Source organism: Odontesthes bonariensis, chromosome 14 (assembly GCF_027942865.1).
Source record: "Odontesthes bonariensis isolate fOdoBon6 chromosome 14, fOdoBon6.hap1, whole genome shotgun sequence".
Lineage (NCBI taxonomy): Eukaryota > Metazoa > Chordata > Actinopteri > Atheriniformes > Atherinopsidae > Odontesthes > Odontesthes bonariensis.
The window spans coordinates 16076676-16101153 of NC_134519.1; the positions used below are offsets into that span (position 1 = coordinate 16076676).

General features: G+C 39.0%; 2 protein-coding genes across 2 annotated transcripts in view; both read right to left on the minus strand.

The window, feature by feature from the left end:
* Window positions 1-2831, minus strand: part of b4galt2 (UDP-Gal:betaGlcNAc beta 1,4- galactosyltransferase, polypeptide 2) — a 188946-nt gene extending 186115 nt beyond the window's left edge. Inside the window, exon 1 of the mRNA XM_075483127.1 lies at window positions 2392-2831. The gene's annotated coding sequence lies outside the window, so the exon portion shown is untranslated. The remainder of the gene's footprint in view (window positions 1-2391) is intronic.
* Window positions 2832-4629: 1798 nt separating this feature from the next.
* atp6v0b (ATPase H+ transporting V0 subunit b) lies at window positions 4630-10759 on the minus strand. Its single transcript, XM_075483129.1, has 8 exons — window positions 10498-10759; window positions 9623-9671; window positions 8540-8623; window positions 7609-7686; window positions 7400-7469; window positions 7163-7214; window positions 6817-7007; window positions 4630-6722 (listed from the first exon to the last, which is right to left on the minus strand). Exons 1-8 carry the CDS (start codon window positions 10580-10582, stop codon window positions 6696-6698), a joined length of 636 nt encoding a protein of 211 aa, XP_075339244.1. The 5' UTR covers window positions 10583-10759; the 3' UTR covers window positions 4630-6695.
* Between the last annotated feature and the right edge of the window lie 13719 nt (window positions 10760-24478).

The following is a 24478-nucleotide window of genomic DNA, read 5'->3' on the forward strand; positions in this document are numbered from 1 at the left end:
ACCCCCTTGGCTCTGAACGGAAGTCAATATGTTCCTCGTCGCTCTCGTTGTCAGACATCTTCCCGAGCAGTAAACAAAGTGAACTCGTGCGCACAGCTCGCGGTCAGAATGACGTGCGCACTGATACACAATGAGAGACAGTATAGGGCCCAAGTGATAACGAGGAGTGACTTTTGCCGGCTTCGGTTTTTGTGATGAAATAAATCACTCTTTAGCACACGTACTGTTTTGGGAAGAAAAACGCGCTAATTTCTTGACCCTACAAACAAGCCGGACTACTTTCGCCTTGACCAACACTGGACAAAAACTCGGCTCACAGGACACTGTCGGGGGTAAGTCAGTTTGAATGCACGACACTGGTTATGGTGATGCCATACAGATCCATGTCAAATATCCCGAACTATCCCTTTAAATCAGCAGTCAATGAAACCCTCTAAAGTCCACTTACTGACGATAACAACAGCCATCTATTTCCAGAGAGAGTGGACCTAACTTCTAAAGCAGCCAAATGGGATTTTGGCTTACTGTATTAACTCTTTCGGTGCCATTGACGTCTATAGACGTCAATTTAAAAAAAAACGTTGACTGCCAAAGACGTCTATAGACGTCAATTGCGTTTTTTAACGGAGCGGGCTGGGGGACAATCTAGCGGAGTTCGTCACTAAATCTTAGGCTTGTAAACACTAAACAGAGAATATACTGGCAAAATTACCCGCTAGGTGGCAGCAGTGCCACTTTGCACAAAAAACAGCTGTTTTTGGTGAAACCAACCTATGTTCTACTGTCTATTACTAAAGGACTGAAAATGGTAGAAACAAACTTTTTTTTCCTGATGAAAGAAGAGAGTCTACTCTTTCGTTTGGTAATTTCAGTGTGTACATAGTCATAAGACACAGTTTTTTGTGGGTCTTGGAAAATCAGTCAAAATACTGTAAAACACTTGGCAGTATGGTTCTCTCTTCACTGAAAATGGCTGGCAGCCAATGAGTTAAATGTACTCTTTGCACTTGGGTTTTTCCTTCTGCGACATTTCAAAATATCTTCAGTGAGGAAATAAAAGGTCTGTCAGTCCATGGCACAGGAGACTCCATCTGAGTACGGTGCAATACTGCCCAAAGCTTCAGGACAAGCGAGTAAATGGAGCTGCAGCAGATATTTCTTTGTCGATCGAGGCAGACATGCAATCCTATAGCTCATTACGCCCTGTGAGTGTTTACTCAGTGAACTAAATGGTTAATATATGATGGGGGGGTTGTTAATGGTCGATCGAAAGCAAAATAATCGACGAGCACTTTGACAAATTTTGTGCCTCAGTCAGTTTTTCTATTTCTAGTTTATTTAGTTGTGGATATTTTACAACTGTCTTTGTTAAACTGAAAACCTTTGGGTTTAACTGACAGAGAGACAAAACAAATCATGTGTTTACATAACTTTTTGCTAGAGGATTCAGTGAGGAACATTTCTGTTTCCTCGAATTTGACAGGGTGCTTAATCAAGGAAACGATCAGCTCATTAATCAATGATGAAAACAGTGCTTGGTGGCAGCTTTTACCTGTTTGTATGGGGTCTGATGATAAACACGAGCACTGAAATTGCATTCACGCCGAATTGAACAGGACAAGAAGAAAGCTCCCTGCATACAGCATCAAAGGCAAAATTATTAAATGCACTCCACCAAAGCCAACTCTGCATGAGGATAACTTCTCAAAGTGAGGTAGTTCCAGTCCACTGGCTACTTTCGCCTCTGAAACAGCAGCCCTAAAGAGATACTGTGTCATAAACGAGAGAGATGTCAGAGTAGATTACGGTCTAGGTGCACAGCTTCTGTGTAAACGCCTGGTTGGGTTAAGCTTTGTGATAAAGATGCCTACTTTTGCTCCTCGTCTTCTGGCACGTTCCCTCATTGCCTTTGCACAATGGTGCGCTTTGCTCTTAGTGTGCTGTTACTGGACCATTAGACATGAGATGCTGTGGTCTACTCATAGGTTCCTATGTTTTCCTAATAATAGCCCCAACATCTGGAAAATTGCCCTTCCAAAGTAGATATCAGCACCTTCTTCACCTCCTCCTTCCCAACAGAGAGGGAATGCATGGTTGATTCATCTCTGCATTCTGAGGTAGTTTCATTTACTGTAAAGAACAGTATAGGGAGGCTAAGGAAAGCCCAGTATGGCGGGTGTAAGGATGCTGCTAGTTCGTGGAAATGTGCACAACAAAAGGAGAGTAGGGGGCAGTACCTCCGATCATATCTCCGCGATAAGAAAAACTCAGTTAAACGCTGTAAGCTGCAGGACAGCTGGACACAAATGTGGAGGATTAAAGGTAACAAAGGCAAGATGCCATGCTTAAATGCACAATGCATCCCAGAAAGCATGCAGATGGAGCACCTACCTTGTGTTCTTAGGCGGATACTTCTGTCTGTGCTTCCTCTCCGCAGGAGCACTGCTGGTTCTGTTCGCATCAGCCGAGAAAAGAAAAGAACAATAAAATCAACTCACAATGAGCACTGAGCTGTAGAAACGTTGTATCAAATGCACGAAAAACACTAAAAGCAAGAGGCTCAGCCCAGCTCGACTCTGCTCAGGATAACTATGCTCTGTTCGCGTCCACAGACTGGCTGTAATGTATCCTCATCATCAGGGAAAAAGCTGCATGTTGTGAAGCGTGACGCTAGCCAGGCGACTAACGTAACTCTTAACGGTATTCTAACGCAAGCCGGGGAGGAGAGGGATGTTTGTTCCCCCTTTTTTCCGTCATCCCGCCGTGTTTTGGTGATGGTGATAAGAAAGCAGGAGAGAGATGCTCTCAGGCTGAGGCAGCGAGCAGATCCCTTCGCTCTGGTGCCTACGGAAGCCTGCATGGTCCGAATTTCCTTTCTCTTTTTAATTTGTTCATCTGATAAGAGTGAAGTGAGCATTACATGTAGGCCTACCCACTTTCGCCAGCCTCGCACAACAGAAGACAAAGGCTGTAATAACTATATTAGTTATTATGATAACAAAGTACTTTAAAAAAAAAAAAAGTTTTAATTAGATATGATAATGGGAGTTGAATAATATAAATTCAGAAGCTCGATAGAATTGTGCTCCAGTACACAAACATGTAAACTCCACTTTCTATTCAACCACAATGAACATATCGTTTTGTTTCTGGGGTCGTCTCATTTAGTTAACAAAAGATAATCAGGTTTTAGTGAGTTCACTTTATTTATTCTTAAATAAATATTGCAATGCAGCATGATTTGACATTTATCTGGAAATGTCTACACATCTGTACATTTAATCGAAAGAGCGCTATTCAAAGAAAGATGTCCTTCAAAAGGTAGCAATAATACAAACTTGACTATATAAAGGAAGTATGAACGGACATTGACCTCAGACACACTTGTAATATGATTTTTTTTTTCTGTAACTGAGCCATAAATGAACTTATACTATAGGTTCAACACAACCTGTAGCCACACACAGTGGTGTGGTCAGAGAAGTGGGCATACTCCTAATTCTGCTCTGAATGCAAAGGATAAATGCTGTGTTTTAAACAGTGCATATCTATTGTAACAAAATTCAGCCAGTCACATCTGCACGTTGTCACACAACCTCTGTTGTTTGACATCAGAGATAAGCCTCAACACAAAATCAGTGCCTCCTATCTCATGCCTAAACCTTACCAGCTCATCCAATTAGGGCAGCTGGTGCTGGCAGCTGAGATGAGCCGGTCATTCATTTGCCTTTCCAGGAAAAAAAATGACAACAAAAAGAACTTACAGCACACTACTTAACGTGACGCACCACAGAAAGGATTATGCAGCCTCAAAAATGAATGGGTTAGTCCATAAACTCGCACACACTCTGCAGTATACCCTTGATCACAGGTTTAAGATTTTCAGTGACATCAGGACCTTACCTCCTTTTTGCAGAGGTAAGGTGTGCCTTAAATAATGGGAGTCAAAGAGCAGTTATTATCTCGGCCTTCACCGGGTGTATTGGGAGCAATTTGAATGGCTAGATGACCACAGTTCCCTGATCCAAAGGAAAAGAGGAACCAAGCATACTTGTAAGAATGAAAAAGCAAAGTGACAGGGCCAAAGGGAGGAATTGGGATTGGGCCTTGGTCACAAATTGACTGATTACACTCTCTTTTAAGGGGGAATATGCAATAAGTCATTTAGTGCAGATAAATAAGGTTTGTTGTTTGTTTGAAAATGGAAGATATACTTAAAAAAATAATTGCACTTTAACAGGAAGCTGACTTCTAATGCCTTTAAGTGTTCATAATCTAAAGGTCTGTACATTTCATATAATTATCAGATCATTTATTTTCATAACAGACAAACAGGTGCTCTCTTCACCATCACCTGCATAGTATGAAATAATCTCCAAAGTCAACTGGACAAGACAGATGCGTTCAGGACCAGTTTCATCAGGACAGATATAGAAGTTTTTTGCTCCATCTAGAGGCAGCACATAATCACTACAGGAGTCACATACAGCTCCTGCCATTGAGTTGTCAGCCCTAACCCCCACAACTGGCAGGATACTTGGTTAAATAAAGGTGAATCACACACACACACACACACACACACACACACACACACACACACACACATAAAAAAAAACAACACCTCAAAGATATTGATCAGATCATTTTATTTTTCAAGGACGTTCATGAAGCCAGAGGGAAAATCTGATTTTGTTTTCACTGTACACAATGTCAAAAACAATGAGTTACTTTCAGTTCACCATCACATCAACACTTAATGGACACACAGTATCATCTGCACTCACTGAAAGTCTGGAGTTTGGAACAGGGCCTGGGTTATCAAAGGCATCTTGGAGTTCGATCTATATCTGAATATGAGAGCCATGTCGTTTTGACACCTTTGTAAGGCTCAGTCTATGTACATCAAACAACAATGCACCTCAGTAAAGTTGTGGTGGAGAAAACACGGAAAGCTATCAGACAGTCGACAGTTGGCCTCGGTCTGTCACTTTTGTGGGATGACGCGTCGAGTGTTTCAATAAAGTTCGCCATTGAACAGACAACAAGCAGTAGTAATTCAGCATTTACTCTGTGCACACCGCTTTTGTTTCTTCTGGTGGCACCGATTCCCAATTTAAAATCAACTGAAACACAGAAGAACAGCCAGATCACGAGAAAGTCCTGATACATCATGAGGCATTAACGATACTTTGTTGTGATGTTGCAGATGTCTAAGATTATCATACCTACAGACACACATACTTCAGTTTCACACTCAACTTTAAGGAATGTTAGAAATTATTTGGTAAACTGAACAGTCAACATTTTAAAATCAAATACCAACGTGTACATTCAAAACAGGACAGATACAAAGTAAAATTATATGAGGATTCATAGTAACAGTTTTCGGGACAATATTAAAATTCCACGTGCATGAAGTGAATTATGTAATGGACTGTGGAGCAGCAGATCAGCTGAGACTGCTTAAAATCCAGGTCACTGGGCCAGTTCATCCTAAGCATTTTAGTCTCCAAGGATCCACTTCAATGATGCTGATGCTAAAGTCAGCATTAACAGATTCTACGGGGGGGGATTTGTGATAAAGATCATTTCTTCTTTCCAGTCTATGAACGTGTAAGGGTCACAAAGACGGACGGTTTCATTTTTATGTTTTCTAAAAAAAAAAAAAAAAAACGTTTCATGCCAAGGCCATCTTCATTTCCTTGAAAACCCAGATGACTTTGGAAAAAAGGTCTCCCTTTTGGCCTCCTCCAGGTCAAGGCTACTCAATCCTACCTTGTGTCTGATGTATCCTTGTAAAAAAAATAAAAAATAATAATAATAATAAATCACAGGAGAGGATCACAACTTGGATTAAAATTAACTCAGCCAGGTGGTTCTAACTGGCAGCTGTGTTCAGGAGGTTTGTGAGTATTAAATGTAGACAGCTTTGTGACGTTACACTTTCAAGAACTGAAGAAAAGAACACCAGGACGAAGGTCTGCTGATATGATTGAACTCTTTTCGACCTCTCAAAAAGCATGCTCAGCTGTCTTGTAATTTTAACGATTTCAAATCAACACTCTCTTGTAAACTTCATGAATTCTCCACCACCGTTATGAGGCCTGATAAACACTGTTTGGGGGCCACCGTGTGGATTGAGTGTCGCTTGAAATTAATAAAGATGGGATACCAAAAAAAAAAAACAAACAAAAAAAAAAAACTGACAGACCAGGCTAAGGAAAGAACAGACATCCTCATGCTTCACAGGGGGAAAAAAAAAAAAAGGTCACATGTCCAGCACACACACACGCATACACAACAGTTTCAAATACTCCACAGTAACTTTTAACTACCATTCCACAAGAGGGGTAAAAGCTGCAAACTGTTAGTGTCTCAACAGCACAAAGCTACAGGCTACTTTTTCTACTCACCAACCAAAACTGTTTCAGGGTTCACTTATTTATATTCTCTCTGCACGGGTGAAGCAACTTTTCACCTTTTCTTCGTTTTCTTATCCAACATTCTGTGTCCCTTCAGACACGACAACAGAGCACGCATAACCCCCCCCCTCTTGCATGAATGATGGCTAAAAATAATACCAGGCAAATAGAGACATTTAAATAATTTACGATGTATTTACACAATCCATCTTTTTTTTCTTTTTTTTTACTTTCCAGCAGTTATTTTCTCTTCGTAGCACGTGAATGCGTCTTCTAGTCACCCATCTTTACTTTCGATGTCTGAGGGGGGCAAAAAAATTCAAAAGAAACGAGTCGTTAAGAGTATTTTCAATACGAACACAAGTAAAACTGGGAGAAGTTGCGAGGCATTTACCTGCAGAATGGCTACAATGACGCCGAACAAGCCGATTGCACTGCCAAAAATTTCCACAATGAGAATCTTTACGAAGAGGCTGGGGTTCTGGGCGTCCGCCAGAGCTGCTCCACTGCCAACGATGCCGACACAGATGCCACAGAAAAGGTTGGAAAAGCCCACGGTCAGACCAGCTCCGAACATGGAGTAACCTTAAAGTGCAGCGAAAGGAGAGAGTCAGAGACAATCAGAAATAATCCACAGTGGAACTGTCAAATCTGTCGATTGAAAAATAAATGCGATTTAAAAATAAAAATCAATAAAGGAAGACTGCTATCAGTGGGTTTCTTCATGTCTGCTTTCTTACCAGCTTGGTAATTTCGAGCTCCGATGGTCTCGGGGGTTGTTCCACGAATGTCCTACAAGATGAAAGAGATTATCTTTAGAAACAACAATCCATCCTTGTTCTGCTGTCTGAATCCTATTTCAGATCATTCCGTCTTTTCTGTCTCCAGCTTAATTCAGGGACTGTGTTGCTCTCCGAGCAGGGCTCCTTTCATCATTTCTTAAGGAAAAAAACACAGAGATCAACAATGCTTTTTACCTCCACCATGTTGCTTATGACAATAGCCATGATAATCCCATAAATGGCAACAGCTTCACAGAAGATGATGCTAGAGGAAAAGATAAAAAAAACAAAGTGTGAGAGAGGAGTTCTCGTTTCGAGTCTCGACCTCTTGTATTCAACCGCACTCATTGGTTATAGGGTAATGTGAAGATGTCCGAATAGCTTTTGTTCCCATTGAAGCCCACCTGACCAAGTTTTTGGTTTTGATTCGTGGAGCCTTGACACCACCACCAATGATGCTTGAGCCGGTGATGTAGATCCCCCTAGGAAACAACCAAAAAGACAATTAGCAAAAGGTCCATCAAGTGATAAATAAACATTGAGCTGGACAATGAGCGTTAAATGTGGCTGACCACAAGTATTAACATCCAATTTGAACATAGAGTCCACACATATCGGCTGATGTCTAATTAGTTACAAATTAAGGGGAATGTTACAAGACCACGAAATGAGAGAGATAATCTTGTAATGTCAGGGATACATCTTTAATCCACTTCCCTGCATATCTGATTTGGTTTCTGTAAGAATACAATATGTTGAGGCCCTGACATCCAAGTCTCTGTAAGCTCAACTGCACTGTGAGAAGCTTGTGGTTCTAACAAGCCTTTATCTGCAGCTGTTCAGCTGATTCTGCATTAAATCAAGGCAGATGAGAGCTCTCTGGCTGGCTGTTCACCCAGATCAACAAACATCTTGATGCATTCGGAGCCACTTTTCGTTATTTTCATATCCGCATTTTCTCATATCACAAACAAAATCTTCAGTACCAAATATGTTGTTTTTATATATATATAACTACATCGGAACTCTTCCAGTCACAGTGCAAGCTTATCAATATGTTAACTTTTGTGCAACGCACTAAAATGAGATGATAGCTTATGGTTTACCAAATAATCACAGAACCCTAAGTATTCATAATGTTCTCAGAAAGGAGTCTGTGTTAGTGATATTTTCAGTATAATGTTTCAAAAGAGAAGCATTAAATGATATAATACCACATCTTACATTTACAATTAGTTTTTTTTTTAAGCTTCTCAATTGAAAATACAGAAGATGATAGTATACACTTCCATCTGAGCTCTTTGTTTCTTTGCATTTTTTGTTTTCAGTACTCACCACGCAGCCCCCACCACAGACAGAGAAATGGCCAATCCGATGCCAAGATTGGCCCACATGAAAGGTGAAGTCTCTGTCAGGAACCTGTGGGGGAAGAAGAATAACCTCATGAAGACCTCAGCTTGTGAGGACACATTTAAACTATTCACACGATCTTGTAAAGCCATTGTGTGAGCATCAAAATGGGACTGTCAGCAGTTTAAATTTCAACTTTATTGTGATACAGTTTTTCAGAATTGGACAGTACTGCATAGCATATGTCATATTTTGTTTGATTGCATTACTGGAGTTCCTGACTAAATTTGTTGTGCGGCAAACTACGAGTCTTTGAAGTTTAGCCACTGATGAGCTCATCAAACAGGCCCATTACTGGGGGGAGAAAAACCCAGCTCACTACAACATGTCCCAAACAAGCAGCAGACACAAATGAATTTCTAAATGACAGTCTCATTAATTTTCCACATTTATTATTTTAAGCTCCAAATAGAGCTCTAAATTTTTTATGTTTGTTTAAACTGTTCATGTGAGTGAAATATCTATCCCACCTTCAACATGCGCATTTATATTCTAGGTGTGCTGACATTATGATGACTATATCATGCTGATATCCCACATATTTTTAGACGTTAACAAGAGGAGTGTTTGTGAGAAAGCAAATGTCTAAATCATACAGGTCTGACATATGAAGCACACTTTAAAACTGACATTGCCCATTTGAGCCCTAAAAATTCTAAAAAAAAATTTACTTTTGATCCAGAAGGTGACGACAGATAAATGTCACCCTATCTTACTATTAAAGACAAAAGGATGTTAAATCTGTAATGGTCATACAAAAGGCAGGCTTAACAGTTCTGTGCTACAGTAGACAGCCTAACACTAGTATAAATTAAGGAAGGGACAAAAGGTTCAGTTTTGTTACGACAGTAAAGTGTAATAGGTGATAAAAACGTTCAACCAGACCTGTGCTTTTCCGTACTTTGGCAACAGGGCTCAAAGCATTCGATGATAAAGGACTGACTATCAACCACTGTACCAACCATTTCATTAAACTGCAGACTGTATAATAAAGCATACAGTACTTACCATGCCACATCAAAGCGAAATCCAAGGTCAAATATGGTATAGCAGATACCTGTGGAAAAAATAAGATCATTTTTATACAAATATTGATCAGCTTGCAAGTTATAAGCTGATTATTACAGTTTGAGGAAAGAGAACCAATTTGCCAAAGCCATAAATGTTAAGGCACAAATAGACTTGGTCCCTGATTCATATGGGAAACAAAGTCACACTTAAACTCTAAAGTCCTGGAAAGAGGTTTGAGCTTCTGTGTGATGGCTCACTCTCACGTGAAAACTGCTGCAGTTCCTGTTTGGGAAGTCAGCTTCACGCAGCTAAACAGCTAACTTTAGCTTGGCGTTATTGAGTGATAGAGAAACCTAACATCTCGGCATGACTTCCACCACAGGAAAGGTGAAACTGATCAAAATACACTGGAACAACTGTTGTTCAGTTTTTTTAACCGCCTGACATTATCTCCTCTGAAGTTTAGCTCTGAGCAACCTAGCATTAGCTAAACACTATAGTGCTAGCCAGATGCTAAACTAAATCCTTGAGCATATTTAGATTTAATGCCACTACATTAAATGTAGATTATTCTAAGGGACATGTCTAGGATATGACGATTTGGTGTCCAATTACTCGCATGCATGAACGTCATAAGAGTCAATTTCCAAACGAACCTACCAGCACTAGCTAGCAAACATAACAGCCGCAACAGCGTTAGTACCAAGATTTAGCCAGGTCCCCACTTATAGCTGTCAAACGAAAAAGCTAACCTTGCCACGAAGCGACAACGACCGACGTAAGGATCACAAAGAGAAAATGTAATTAAACATGCAATTGCATTCATTAATCACACCATTATTTGTAATTTTGAGGGGAAACTATAACCTTACCGACGACTAATATGGTACTCCAGAAGGCCACAGTGACCCCCGTATAAAGAATGGCGTGTCCGTTCATCATACACTCTAGCAGCATTTATTCAGCGATCTAGTCTGCTTGAGCAGCAAGCTATATTTGGCTAAAATTTGAAATCTAGGAAAGCCTATGCAACGATGTTGTCCTGTTTTAAGAAGCGCTACCCGTCGATGGAGGAAGAAGAGCATCAAAAGGAGAAGCAGGATAGAGTCAGCTGATCCAGCTTGACTGGCATGTGACCGAGGGCCGAATGGCTGCGTTCGGTTACACCCCTCTGCACCTCGCTGCCACTGTCTTTTAGAACAACACCGCGTTAACTAAAATATGTATTGATATTGTTACATGCCGGGGACAGCTTATAATGATGATAGATTAGAGTTATAGTTAATACAGAACAAAAAAAAAAAAAAAAAAAAAACACGCAATGAAGCCGTTTGAGCGATAAGAGTTGTAACTTAGCATGTCCAAAAAAGGCTGCATTCCAAACCAGTTTCACGCAGTTCTTCCAGTGGTCGTTAGATGTCACTGTTGTAACACCAGCCAAATTAAGAAATAATTGAACACACACTCCAACCTGCATGGAATAAGCGTTATTAGATGTCATTGTTTATAACAGACTGATTATCCTTTTCTTGAAGGACATATATAAGAGACTTTCTAAAGAGAAAATAAACCGACTTCTACTATGACATCTAATAAAAAAAAAAATGCATTGACTCATTATAGTAGTTTTTTTGTTTTCGCTTAACCAATACTTTGGACTCAGTTTTAGGATATTTCAGTCTTTACAGCTTTAATTTGAGCCATTCTTATCTTTGATGAGCTATACATCATGCAAGTAAAAGCTTTGGAGAAGTGAAGTAGTAAAGCATTGGAATTCATCTTTATGGCGCTGACACACACAGCATTGCATTTCCACCAGGGAGAGCCATCTCCCTATCTGTCATTCTTCTGCGTTAGTTGTCTAAACTCCTGCATGTGAATGGTATTTTGGATTGATATTTTCAGATTTTAAAAAAATCCAATCAAACAAAGTAAAAGGAACAGGGAACTAGTCCTTGTTGATAAAACCATGAAGCATGTCAAGTCAAACTTCTCTCCTGGGATATACAAGATGTTGACAGCAGCACAAGAAGCAGACTGTCATGAGACTGACAGCACTCGATTGGAGACAATCTTGAAGTCTGACGTTTCCTCTTCATTAATTTTAACAAAGGCTGTCGTTTATTTGCTGAAAGGGCTTCCTACCTCAAAGGATATCGTCCCCATCATCATTTTAGAATTCAGTCAAGTCTGTGTCAGTTTTCTCCTCTGAGGCCACAGAAGTCACTCAGGTGTTAAGTTGATCAGTTGTGTCTTTTGCTCCGTCACAGATGAGAAATTATTTAAAAAGGACCCAAAGGTCGGCTAAATCACACAAGCATGTGAATGTTCCTCTCTTTTCCAGACTCGCTTCACATCCTCTCATATGTGGTCTGTTTTCAGATTTTCAAATTAAGGAATCGTGCTCAAAGCCAATTTCGCCTCACTTTTGTTCTTCTTGCACCAAGCACAAGTGTTATCAAGTTCCATATGGGGTCTGGTTGTGTATTAATTAACCAAGGGTATCATCATAACAGGGGAACAAGCTTTGATCTGAATCCTTTCCTAACTGTCAACTGACATCAAGATGTGTTTATGAAGTGTTGATTTAAGCTGACACAAGTCCACTGTGGTAAAAGTTGAGGGGATTACTGATTCCTTGAATGTCAAACTCTATCACTTTGTCCCGTGATCACTGTTATGTGACATGCAAAGTAAATCTCAGTGAGAACATGTCACAGCAGAAAAATGAATCTTTCAATAGAAAATGTCTGTTAAGAAGATGAAGACGCTTCTTCTCACGCACCAGTGGAAATTAGATGATTTGCATATTCGTTCTATTGCTCATGCAAAATTGACAGGTTGTAAACAAATTGAACACACTTTCTTTTGATGTCACATCAAGTGATGTGAATGGTGCACTTTCATGCTGCTTATGGAATGATGCTTTCAAATAGCCTTCCCTTTAAAGTATAACATAGTAAAGCTAAAAACATCTTATTAGTCATTTCACCATAGCTGTAATAGTTTTATAACAGATGCAGCATATTTTTCATGGAATTTTTTAAAATAGCTTCACAAAAAACAAAAACAGAGGTTTTATTTGCTTAAGTTTTGCATATTTTCTGGATTATTATGAGACTCCTCCATGCCTTCTAGATCTATGCCCTAAGCATGATGATTTTTGGCATGTTTAAGCCGCTTGTCTGTCATGATGGACCACATAAAAAGAGCTCAGAGGCTGTTGAAACCAGCCCAAAAAACATTTTCTCCGTACCATTTTTTTTTTGTGACGTTCTAAACATATTTCTCGTATGACTCAGGCTTTAATGATTGAAAATGTTCTCCCATTAAGAGATGACCCTGATGGTTGTTTGTGAAAAGCAATTAATGGTGACCCATGACAGAAACAGAGAAAGACAGAATGGATAGAGCAGTGGACAAAACATGTGTTAACGTCTCTTCATGACCAATTCAAACTTCCCAATCGTCAATATTTCTTATCAAAATTACCTTTACAGAAACATCACTGTGGTAACCATGACAATGAAGTACAACTGCTCCGCAGTAAAGTAAAATGCATGTTGTGGGCGTACCAATTTCTCCTTTTTTTAAAAATCTATTTTTACTTTTGCTTTAACACAAGGACAAAAGCTTGAATATCTTAGGGCACACATAGGAATCATAGACTTCTTGTTTTTTTCATCATGATTCAAAAGCCTCTCGCCTGATGGCAGCTGGGATACACTCCACACTAATGCGACCCCGAGTTGGATTAAGAAGGTTTAGAAAACAGATAAAAGGATGGACGATTCATAGAAGAGAATGAATTTTACAAATTGCACAAAGAAAAAATTCTTAGAATATTCCAAAGGAAAGAAAAATAAATTAGATTACATGATTGTGAAGTCTGATACTTAATGATGTACTAATACATTTATATGACAATAGGAGACAAAGTAAGAAGAGGAGAAATAATACATTAAACAAATAAACTGAATAAAATTCATCCCTGCTTGAATGTTTTGTTACCGGTTCAAAGTTTTGGTGCTTTTCTTTGGTGTTTACAATCTTGGGATATTTATAAACTGTGTATATTTACATCTACATTTATGAACTTAAAAATGTCCATGTAGACTCAACTTTCAAACCTTGGTGTCATTACAGTCACAATATGAAGTTACATTTTTACATACAGTAGAATGCTAATCAGGACTGTGCAAGTCCACACAAGAACTAGTTCAAAATTCAGCTGATTCAAGCTGAATTGGTTCATGTTCACAGTTAGCCATTTAAGAAATTTTAAACCAAGTGCATAGACAAATTAAACTAGTTCAAATAAATTTCTCCCTATTTTATGACCTTCCCTGAATCATCTTTTCTAAATGGTGCATCGTGTTAAGAAGTGCTACAGTGTATCGAAACATGGGTACAGCAACCATCTGAGCAGATGAATATACATCATCAAATCTATCTGTTTGATTACTAAATATTAATGTGCTCAACATGAAGCTCTGACAAACACTTCAGTCTGACAAGTAACATCATACTGATGTAAGACAACTTCAGCAGTGAGCTAAAACAAAAAATGCAGCTTCAAAAACAACCAGAAACAATAACACGTCATTAAAAAAATACATTAATGCAGGATCCAAACAGCATTATATTTTTCACATTATGTTCATCATTCTATAAAAAAAAAAGGCAGCGTCAATATCACTTACAGTTGTAAGCTGTTTAACGTAGAGGCTTGCCCGGCTCATTAGACACTGAAATACAAGACAAAGTGTACACATTAAAATGTGTCTCATCCTGTTAACTGATTTGTATCCTGCTGGTTTAACTGCTGGGCTTTCACATGGTGTTGACTGATAATGAAGATGCTGAGACACAGAAACCTCTGTGGACCCAATCTTTGTTCATGTTTAAAAATACAGTAGAACATCGGTCTGAATAATACATGGACATGGAGGCCAGCTCCAGCTCCAATAGTACTTGCATATTTGATCATCACTTTAGTTTGGCGAAATCTACATTTGTAGTTGAAGATCGAGATCTGATTAGTAGGAATCAAATACAAACAATAAACAAACAAACAAATGCTTTAAAAAAATAAAAATAATTCACTGTGTGTATGGGTCATGATTAGAAATGGTAAAATAAAAAACCACAGGGTACAGGAGAATGGTATGAAGGAAATATGACAAAAACGGAGATTATTTTAAATGACTATTACAGAGAAAGAGTGTAGGACAAACTACACTGAACATCAACCTTGTATTGTAAAAGAAGAAAAAAGATTGACAGCCCTCTGTGTTCAAGTTTTAAGGGAACATTGTGCAGAAAATATTGTCATCTAGTTTTGAAGGTTGAATTGAGTCTATATATCCATAGTCTCCCACTTTCTCTGAAAGCAACTAAAAAAACAATTGTAGACACTTAAAAAGCAAAATGAAGTCTGCAAAGGCTTTGTTTGGCTTCTCTGAGCTGCAAAAACGAGAAAGTACAACATGGCTGACTTTGTGGATAAGGAAGCATTGCCAAATCAAATTCAGCTGAGCTGGTCGGCAAATGTGACAGGATTACTTTATAATTCAATCAAACACGACTTGTTAATTTAGCATGTGTAAAGGTCTATCTTGTGCATGCATGAAAGCGTCTTCTTCAGAGCTGTAAACCTTCCTCTTTGGCCTGGAACTTAAATAGAATCTCATGCAAATGGCAATAAGAGCTGCCAATCTGAAACTGATCCAAGATTTCAACCACAGTTCCCAACATGAAAACATCCAAATACATTAAAAATACATTTAGGGTTTGGATTAATTTGTGTCTTTCTCCAAGCTGTATTCATTTATAAATCTCAGCAAGCCAGCCTCCGGTTATGCTGAAATATTATAATGTTCATTGATTATTATGAGCGGTGTCACCACAAGATTAATTAACACTGCCTGTTAGTGCAGTTACATTCAGAGATGTCGTATGTCTGCTTAATAAGTCATCAAGAGTTTATTTGAGGAGAAATGAGGGTGTTCCGTGAACTGACTGTCGATAACTGTGTTTGAGACAGAGCAATCAAGGATAGTTCAGTTTTTGGTTTTATTTTCTTAAAAGTGCTCTCAAATAAATCAGTAATACAAAAAAGCACACTGAAATATAACACACTCATGCACGTACTCATGCACTCTCACAGAGTCATAAGGTATCAACGTTACGCATGGTCACCAAAGCTATTTAACCATCTGAACACAACTATTGGGCTTAGCAGCAGAGTGAAGGACACAACGATATTGCTGCTTATCTGTGTGCACTGCGCAGCTCTCAATTTAAAGGGCAAGACGGCGTGGCTTGGCGATTGAACGCATTTATTATTTCATCAGAAATAACGCTATGCCAGGTTGCCAGGTGCAAAAACGCAATTTTTTGGGTGTGCCAGCTGCCTCTTTGGGTGGCACCGGCACACCCTGGCACACCGGTGGCTACGCCACTGAGTCCGATACATAATGACCGATTTGCTGTACACCAACACCTTTTATTCTATTGAGAACTAGGGCAGCACAATATTTTCAACAATTTATTATCATCTCAATATCAACATGTGCAATATCGATATCGCAAAAGACCGCTTGAATTGCAAAAATCCCGGTCAACTAAGAACCCTTTTCTCAGCAGACATTTTGGCTTGAAATAGTAAGAGATCGCAGGTGCATTAATGAGGGCTACATTCCACTTGAAACTTAATTCAATTAGATAAAAAAGGAAGGTAAAAGTTGGTAAAGATTTACAATTAACCAGCACGCACAGGCGCAGAGGTGGAATGCAGCCCTCTTTATTACAACTGAGTTAAAAACCATGTACTGAAGTATTTGTTTATATCTATTTTTATATCACCTATTTTCATAATATCATATTTCATAATATGCAGCCCTTTTGTGAACAATTAGCAGGTGCACAGGTGTACTTGAGATGGAGTATTGCATTCACTCAAAAATAAAAAATTCACCACGTTATCTCATAATTACGAGATAAGATCTCAAAATTACGAGATAGTATCTCATGATTACGAGATAAGATCTCAAAATTACGCGTATACTTGAGATGGATGCAGCTTTTTGTTTTGATGTGTAAAGCAAGCAAGGAAGGACTTTAAATTCAAAACCACTTTAGACCACCAGAAGTTGTCCCAAAACTCAACAATAAACTTAAAGAAAAAATGTTTTTTCTCTTAACCTATCTCTTGAAATACATGAATAAATTAATTTCTCCCAAAAGCAATAATGCCCTTGCTGTTATTCTTGCTGTCAGAATAACAGCAAGAGACAGTACAGGAGCTCCTAAATCAATTTCAAATTAATTTAAACCTCTATTCAAGTGGATCATTTAGGGTTTGGAGTGAGCCACTTGACTGCACTCTGTCCTCGTTTCCTTTGGGTCTGCCTCTTTTAAGACTTGTAGCGGTAAGCCGGTACTTAATATTCCTTGGAGCACATTGTTAAGATATGAGAACACATATATAAAGTCTGAGGGCATTTTAGCATTATCACCATTGCTCTTTTACTTGAACGGGAACAAATTAAGGCTGCCAGAAAAATAGAAAATCTCAGGGAGGCTGCTCCAGCAGCAGATTAATGTCTGTAAATTCAAAAAGATATGCTAAACGATTACATATGAGTAACAGTCATTGTAATTACTTTTTTCATTTCTTTTAATTTGAAAGATCACCAAATATGTGTTCTGATAACAAAAAAGTGTAGGAAAGAAAGACCCACCCTTCAAATGCTTTTAATATTTTTTACCCTGGTGGTTTGATTGATGAGACTTTAAAATACCAGACATTAACATAAGTAGTTTTTAATTGATACTGTAAAATTAATTATGTGTCGTTTTTACTGGTTGTCTTACATATGATGCTGCTTCTGTGTTTGGTTTGCCAAAGTGGAATTATATTCAAATTATTTCTATTTCATTCCACTGATCTGCATACATATTCCTTCATAACAGAACATACTCAATCTTGACTCCACATGCACTAATCTTGACCCGTGAGTGACTCTTCTTTGTCCTAAATGACTGGAACACATTCAAGACACATTTCCTCATATCAGTGATCTAAGCTCATTTGGGTCTAGGAATATGTTTACACAGACACAGATTCAGTAAAACAGTAAAACTAAGCTAGGTATTATTTGTGCTGTTTGCTTTATTAATACACCTTCGTATGTAAAAAGAACAACCTTAAGATTACAACATGAAGATTATATATATGTATTCTATCACTATTTAACAGGAGTTAAGAATAGGGAATATATGTTGCTCAGAGAAATTGCATTAAACCCAAGAGCTACAGGCCTAGTTGATGACAGTACAATTTGAAAAGACTGAACAAGTATGGATTGTTTGGAATTACCAGAAGAAAGAACATGGCGACACTACTTAGGTATGTAAAGTCGCATCTGAACTAACGACAAGACTTCTGGACTTCAGATGTTCCTTTGGACATCTGAGACCAAAGCAGAGATGTTAGCTTGGCATGCTCAGCACAATGTTCAACAACGGCATACCAGCACAAACATCTCATGCCATTTGTCAAGCACGGTGGTGAAGGTCTTATGATTTGGACTTGTTTTGCAGCTACAGGACGACATTGAGTCTTCTAGAGTTAAATGTAAAGACAGTCATTCTGCCAGCTGCGACTAAAGTTTGCTGATCCCAAACACTGCAGCAAATCTACAACAGTATGACTTAAATATCAAGGTATTGCAACAGTCCAACAAAGTCCAGACCTGAGTCTAATTGAAAGGTTACTCAGGATTTTAAGAGAGCTGTGTATAAATGAATGCTCTCAAACCTCAATGAACTAAAGCAGCGTTGTACAGAAGAGTGAGACAACATTCTCCACAACAATGTGAGAGATTCATAATGCTTACGGTAAACTTATTAATTCAAATCATTGCTGCTAAAGTTTTCTATGGTTGAAAAACTCACAAATCCTCCTAAACAGTCAAACCCAGACATCCTCTCTACTAAGAAATGCAACAAATTTGCCAACATTATTAGCCAAAAAATCAAAACAATTAGACAACCTTTATTCACTTGACTGAGCTCTGAGCTTAGATGCAACAAAAACATACATTTACATATTTTCATCAGTTTGAAAACCTGAAAGTTTTTTTGAATAAACGGGGCATGATTTAATATATTTATAACAAAGTCTGTGTTAGTCATATCATCTTTTTCAATCCTGTTTTTAACTCTGGTGGAGAATAAAAAAACAAACACAGAGATTGGTGAGCAATTACTTTAGCAAGCGATGCACAGTCCTCAGAATGATGCATTTGCTATTTGACAAAGCACAGTGCGTTCGTACATGCTTCTGTTCTTTTAGTTGCATCTTTTCTCCCACTTTGATCCCATTACACAGACACAGTATAAACATCAATCACATTTTTTCTTCTTAGGATGATGACAAATGCCAGGGGTTAATAAAAGAGACAAGGCAGGAAGCATAATGTTCCATTCAAAATGATCATGCTCCATTAACAAAGCCCCACTGTGCGTGATAACATGCACACTAATATCCTGTTATGCTCTGCGTAGGCTGCACCTTATTTCAGCGGACACATTTCTACTGATGACATATAAAAACGAAAAAAGAACGATTGAGAACGTTTGATATATATATATATATATATATATATATATATATATATATATATAGTCTTTCATGCTCTATTCACCTTGTCATCATGTAAGGCACACAGAACTGTTTGGCTCTGAAATTAAACCAATCGGGATGTGAGCTTTCATCCAAACCTGTAAGCACATATTTCTTCAAAATCGTTCTCTGACGTCCATGTGTTTGTAATTTTATCTGTGGATGTGGCAGTCGCAGCACCGCTTTGCAGCACTAATAACATGTTTGTGTCTATGTGGTACATATGTGATCTTTCTTTTGAAAGTACAGAGTCTCAAAATAAAACGAAAAAATATGTCTTTGCATTAGTTGCCAGTATATGAATGATTGATCACATAAGATTCTTTGAACTTCCACAAATGACTCTGTTTAAAGAAATCGCTTTCATGTAATTTCCTCTCTCTACTGTGGTAAAAAAAACAACTTAAAATTAGTTTTGTTTCTTACATTTCCTCACAAAACCTTTCATCTGTTTCGTCAGGGGTTACTTAACCAATAGTGAACTTCATTTCTGTTCTTCACTCAGAGAAATGTGAATAATATTGATTTGGTCACCAGTTTTAAGACTTTCGCAAATACTTGTACCACACCAAGACTCGCTGTTCTGTGCATGGATCATCATAAGAGTATTTAGTGACACAGTTTTGTTCATCATTTAACTCATTAAAAAAAAGAAAGAAAGAAATATAGCCAGTGGCAGTGACATAGCATAGCCTTATCAAGCAACGGTGGTGTTAGCTCAGGTGGAACAGTAGTCATCTGCCAATCGGAAGGTTGGCTCTTTGACTCCTGACTTACACTGACCGCATGTCAAATTGTTCTTGAGCAAGGCACTGAACCCCACATTAGCCCCAATGCATCCAATGTGGTAATGTGGGTAAGCACTATGTAGTCTGTAACACTGTATAGACTAAGACTTGCTGCATGAGTTTGTGTGTGAGTGGGTGGAGGGGGCTTGTAGTGTAGCACGTTAAGAGGTCAACCAGAATAGAAAAGTCCCTATAAGTACAGCTCAATTACCATTTAACAATAAGAAATGTGGAGTCATACAGAAGTTTTGAGACTGAAAACGCAAATGCATAAGCACATGACAGACCACAGTCTTATTCTCATAAGCCTGATAGGCAACACAGGAACCAAGAAGAGGCAAGATTAGGGGAAATATCATCCATCGGGGAGAAATGAATTTGTTAAGTGAGGAGAACCAGTGTTGAACTGAATCAGTGTCCTGGTGAGATGTTGACATCAGCTGACTATTGCTAATCTTATGTTCACTGTGAAGTTTGTCTACACATATTGGTGTGTCAAAAATACACTGATACTTTTGAATATTGCAGTATTAAACAGGACCTCATCTATAAGGATCAACTGGCAGATGACGATTAATATCACGAACTAGCATACATAAAGACAGGCTTCTGCTTCTGCCTAAAATGACATTGTTCCCTAATGTCTTTTCAGACATGGCTTGCAATAATTTAAAGAAAGTCTACTGTATGATATATTACAACGTACAGTATATCACAACAATAAAATACATTTTATATTGCAGCACATGAAAGTGGACCATCAGATGTGCCAGTGCCAGTGAACTGTTTGTGTCAGAGAATGTCAGCTCTTTGATGGCTGTTTTAAGGAAGCTTATGTATAAATTTATTTGCCGGCTAAATGAGTCTAATAATAGAATTATCCTACTGTTGACTAACATTGAATATAGTGCAGTAAGAAATACTTCTATATATTGGAAACATTGGTATGATTGCCTCCTAAAAGATTAGGAGTGTTTTTTTTATTATTTTTATTTTTTTATGAATGTTCTTTTTATGTACTTTTATAATTGATTGTTTTTCTATGTGATCTGGACTACAAGTCTTTAATAAATCTATCTATCTATCTATATCAGATTAGAATTGATATGTTCATTTAATGAAAGATGAGAGTAAAAATGAATTATCCAAGGCTTTACATTGATTCTTTGCTAAGTGCAGTCTTAAATATCTGCGCTAAATGTAACTACTGTAGGAGCAGATGCAGAGTAAAACACCAATGTGTTTACTTTTTCTTTTGCTAGATTTATTGAATAATGTGCTGTGTTTGACCTAACCGGTTCCAAACATTGCACTGTGAGATAAATCATGCAGCCACTGTTCTGAACAAACAATTGTCATCAATTACAATCATTTCCAAATATTTTTCAACACTTTGAGCATGTACTTAAGTTTGTCAATCCCTCAGCCTGGACACTGCTACTCAAAATGCATCCTCTAAGTCTAAAACATGGTGTGGTGTTTTGGAAATGCAGGCAAAAAAGACCAAATGTTTATCAATCGTTCCGTACTGGGCCGTGCAATGTTCTTTGTAACTTTATCCATGAAGAATATGTTATCTTCAGTATCTGCACAATTCAATGCATGCAATGAGTGCTGTTAATGTGACTGTAACCCTGCATACTTTTACAGTGACATTACTGTGGATATTTCGGTCTCTGTGCCTTTGTCTGCTTCTGATTGCCCCTCTTCAAAACAGGCTTCCAAATCGTATTTGACAGTAAATGGAAAAGAAAAAAATGTTTGCATGCATAGTTTCAGAAAAAAATTTAATTAAGACCAGAACAAATTTGTTTGATTCTTGTGCATTCATTTGCAAAACTTGAGACAAAAGTATAAAAACTTGATCATTCAATTCAATTCAATTCAATTCAATTCAAAATACTTTATTTATCCCAGAGGGAAATTAAATGTTGATGTAGCTCAATTAAATCAAAGAGTCATGTAGCAAGAGGAATGTTAAATTCCTACCTTGCTTTAGTTAACTGGTCCCCTTTAATTGCATGACACTTACCAGCCTGTCACTCAAACGCGGCAGCTTATATAAGCACGTTGTGGCTGTAAATGGTGTATGTGTGCTCTCAGCTCTAGTCTCTGCCATCTGCCTGGTTGCCTATCATTTGACATTGCTGCAGGTATGGTTTGCTGCTCCTGCAGTTATGTTCTTCCTTTGTAAACTGAAGTACAATAGCCAAGGGGGTCCCTTGCAGTATCCCATCGCCATAAACTAGCTACTTAAAGAACAAAGAAATTGTTTTATTTATAGCAAAATCACAAATCTTCACTTTAACACTAAATTCTGCTATATTTTAAAATAAATTGTTTTAGGTATGCAAAGTCTTAACAAACAAAATTTTTTATGAGTGTTGTTGTAAGTGTTTGTGGCAGATTTTGATGCTTGATGACTGATATTGGGGGCTCCCATTTAAAGCACTGTGGCTCAATGTCAGCCATTTTCACAGTCATGATAGATGACAGAGTTCCATTCAGAGCCAATGTGTTCCTGGTCTTGGTTTTATTGAGCCCCACCATGGAAAAAACCCTCTCTGCATCAGCATTTCAGTGTGGCAGAACTAATACCAGTTTGGCACTTGTAGATAGCCTTGGGAATCTGCTCATACCAGTCACCTTTGAAAAAAATGAACCACGGAAGCCTAATAACACTCCTACATATTTTTAATTTTTCATTAAGTTGCTCATGTCTAAGGGTGTGTGCTGAATATTTAGGTCTACTACTCCAACGAACACTTTAATCGACAGGTATTGGTCTTTTACAAAGAGCAGGAAAACTATAGTAACTAATAAAAGATTAAAATAAATGAAGATATGACCTGCTGATGATCCTGACGGTTCTCTTCCACCTCCAGCTCGTCTACAACTTCTGCACGCATTCAGAGCATAAAGGTTATGTCCGCTGTGCATTCATGGGACGTGTGCTTGCAGCTGAAAGCTATTTCACACCCGGCAACAAGAAATTCTGTTTTCTGATTGTCTGAGAAATTCTATTTTGTGATTTGCCAATGGGTTGCTAAATCAAGACAGCTGTACCAGAGCTATAGTTCTGAGCTGTACGAGCGCACAGTAACCTGCCAGTAGCCCCTTTCACACTGCCGAATAACCTGCGTTAAATTCGCGAATTTAGCGTGTCCGCTGTTGTGTTCACACTGCTGACCCGGGCTGCCGCGTCAACTCGACTCGCCTTTCGACCTGCGTCGGACCCTAGTCTTTTTGCCGAGCCGAGTTTGGTGTGAACGCAATCGAAGCGGGTCGGACGTGGGCGTGACGTGAGGAGTTTAAAAGACAGAATGGACAGCTGATTCAGAACAACAGCGACAGGTGAGGACAAGTTTTACTCTGTTTTAGCCTACATCAAGTTGGAGACCTTTTTTAATATGGCCAACTGGTGAGACAAGGAGGTCCGCGAGCTCCTCAGCCCCCGAGCAGAGGACGTTATTTTCCGCCACATTTCGGGGACGGTGAAGGATGGACCTCTGCTGGAAGGGCTGGCGAGAAAGATGGGACAGCGCGGTTTCCCACGCAGCAAGACGCACCGTAAAGTAACATCTCCATGAACTGCATTGCAAAAATGAGTTCTCAAGGTGTCCCGCCATCGTTTGTTTGAAAAATTTGATGCAGACAGGTGTATTTCACCCTACCTCCGACGCATGGCTTGTGCCTACGTCATTGCACACGCCCAGCATTTTATGTGTTTCGTGTGACGCTCTGCCACCAGGCAACGCCCCCTGAACTCGGCTTCAGGCAACACGGGTCACCCTGACACGCCAAGCATTCACATTGCTCGACGCGGGTCGAAGGTGCAATTTGGACCCGCTAAGATAGCGGGTCGCAGTGTGAAAGGGGCTATAGACTCGTTTATAGTCAGTGGCGGTGCAACACTGATTTAAGCCCCGGGTGAAACCCGGTGCTGGCGCCCCCAACCCCCCTACTGCTCACGAACACCTCCTCCTCTACCAAATATTGAATCATCCCCCCTCCCCCCTGCACAAACTCTGCACTGTGCTGCGTTGCTCACCTAACGTAACGTGAGAGGTGAGACTGACTGTCACTGAGTCATTTGAACTTGTCTTGACCAATTGACCACCACGACTACCTACCACCATATCTTGGGAATTTATTCGGTTCATCATACACAACACAGAATCAAACAAACCTAATGGGAATGTAGAGAATTTGGAAACCTTTATTATAGAGGACAGTGGATGGTACAGGCGTCCAGATGCGCGCTTTCCCACCATGGGACAAGCCAAGGGGAGGAGGGGAAGATGGGGGCGCCGCTCTGCCGAAAAACCTCTGTGGCCGAAACGTAACCATGAAAACCCCCCCACACCCTGTTTT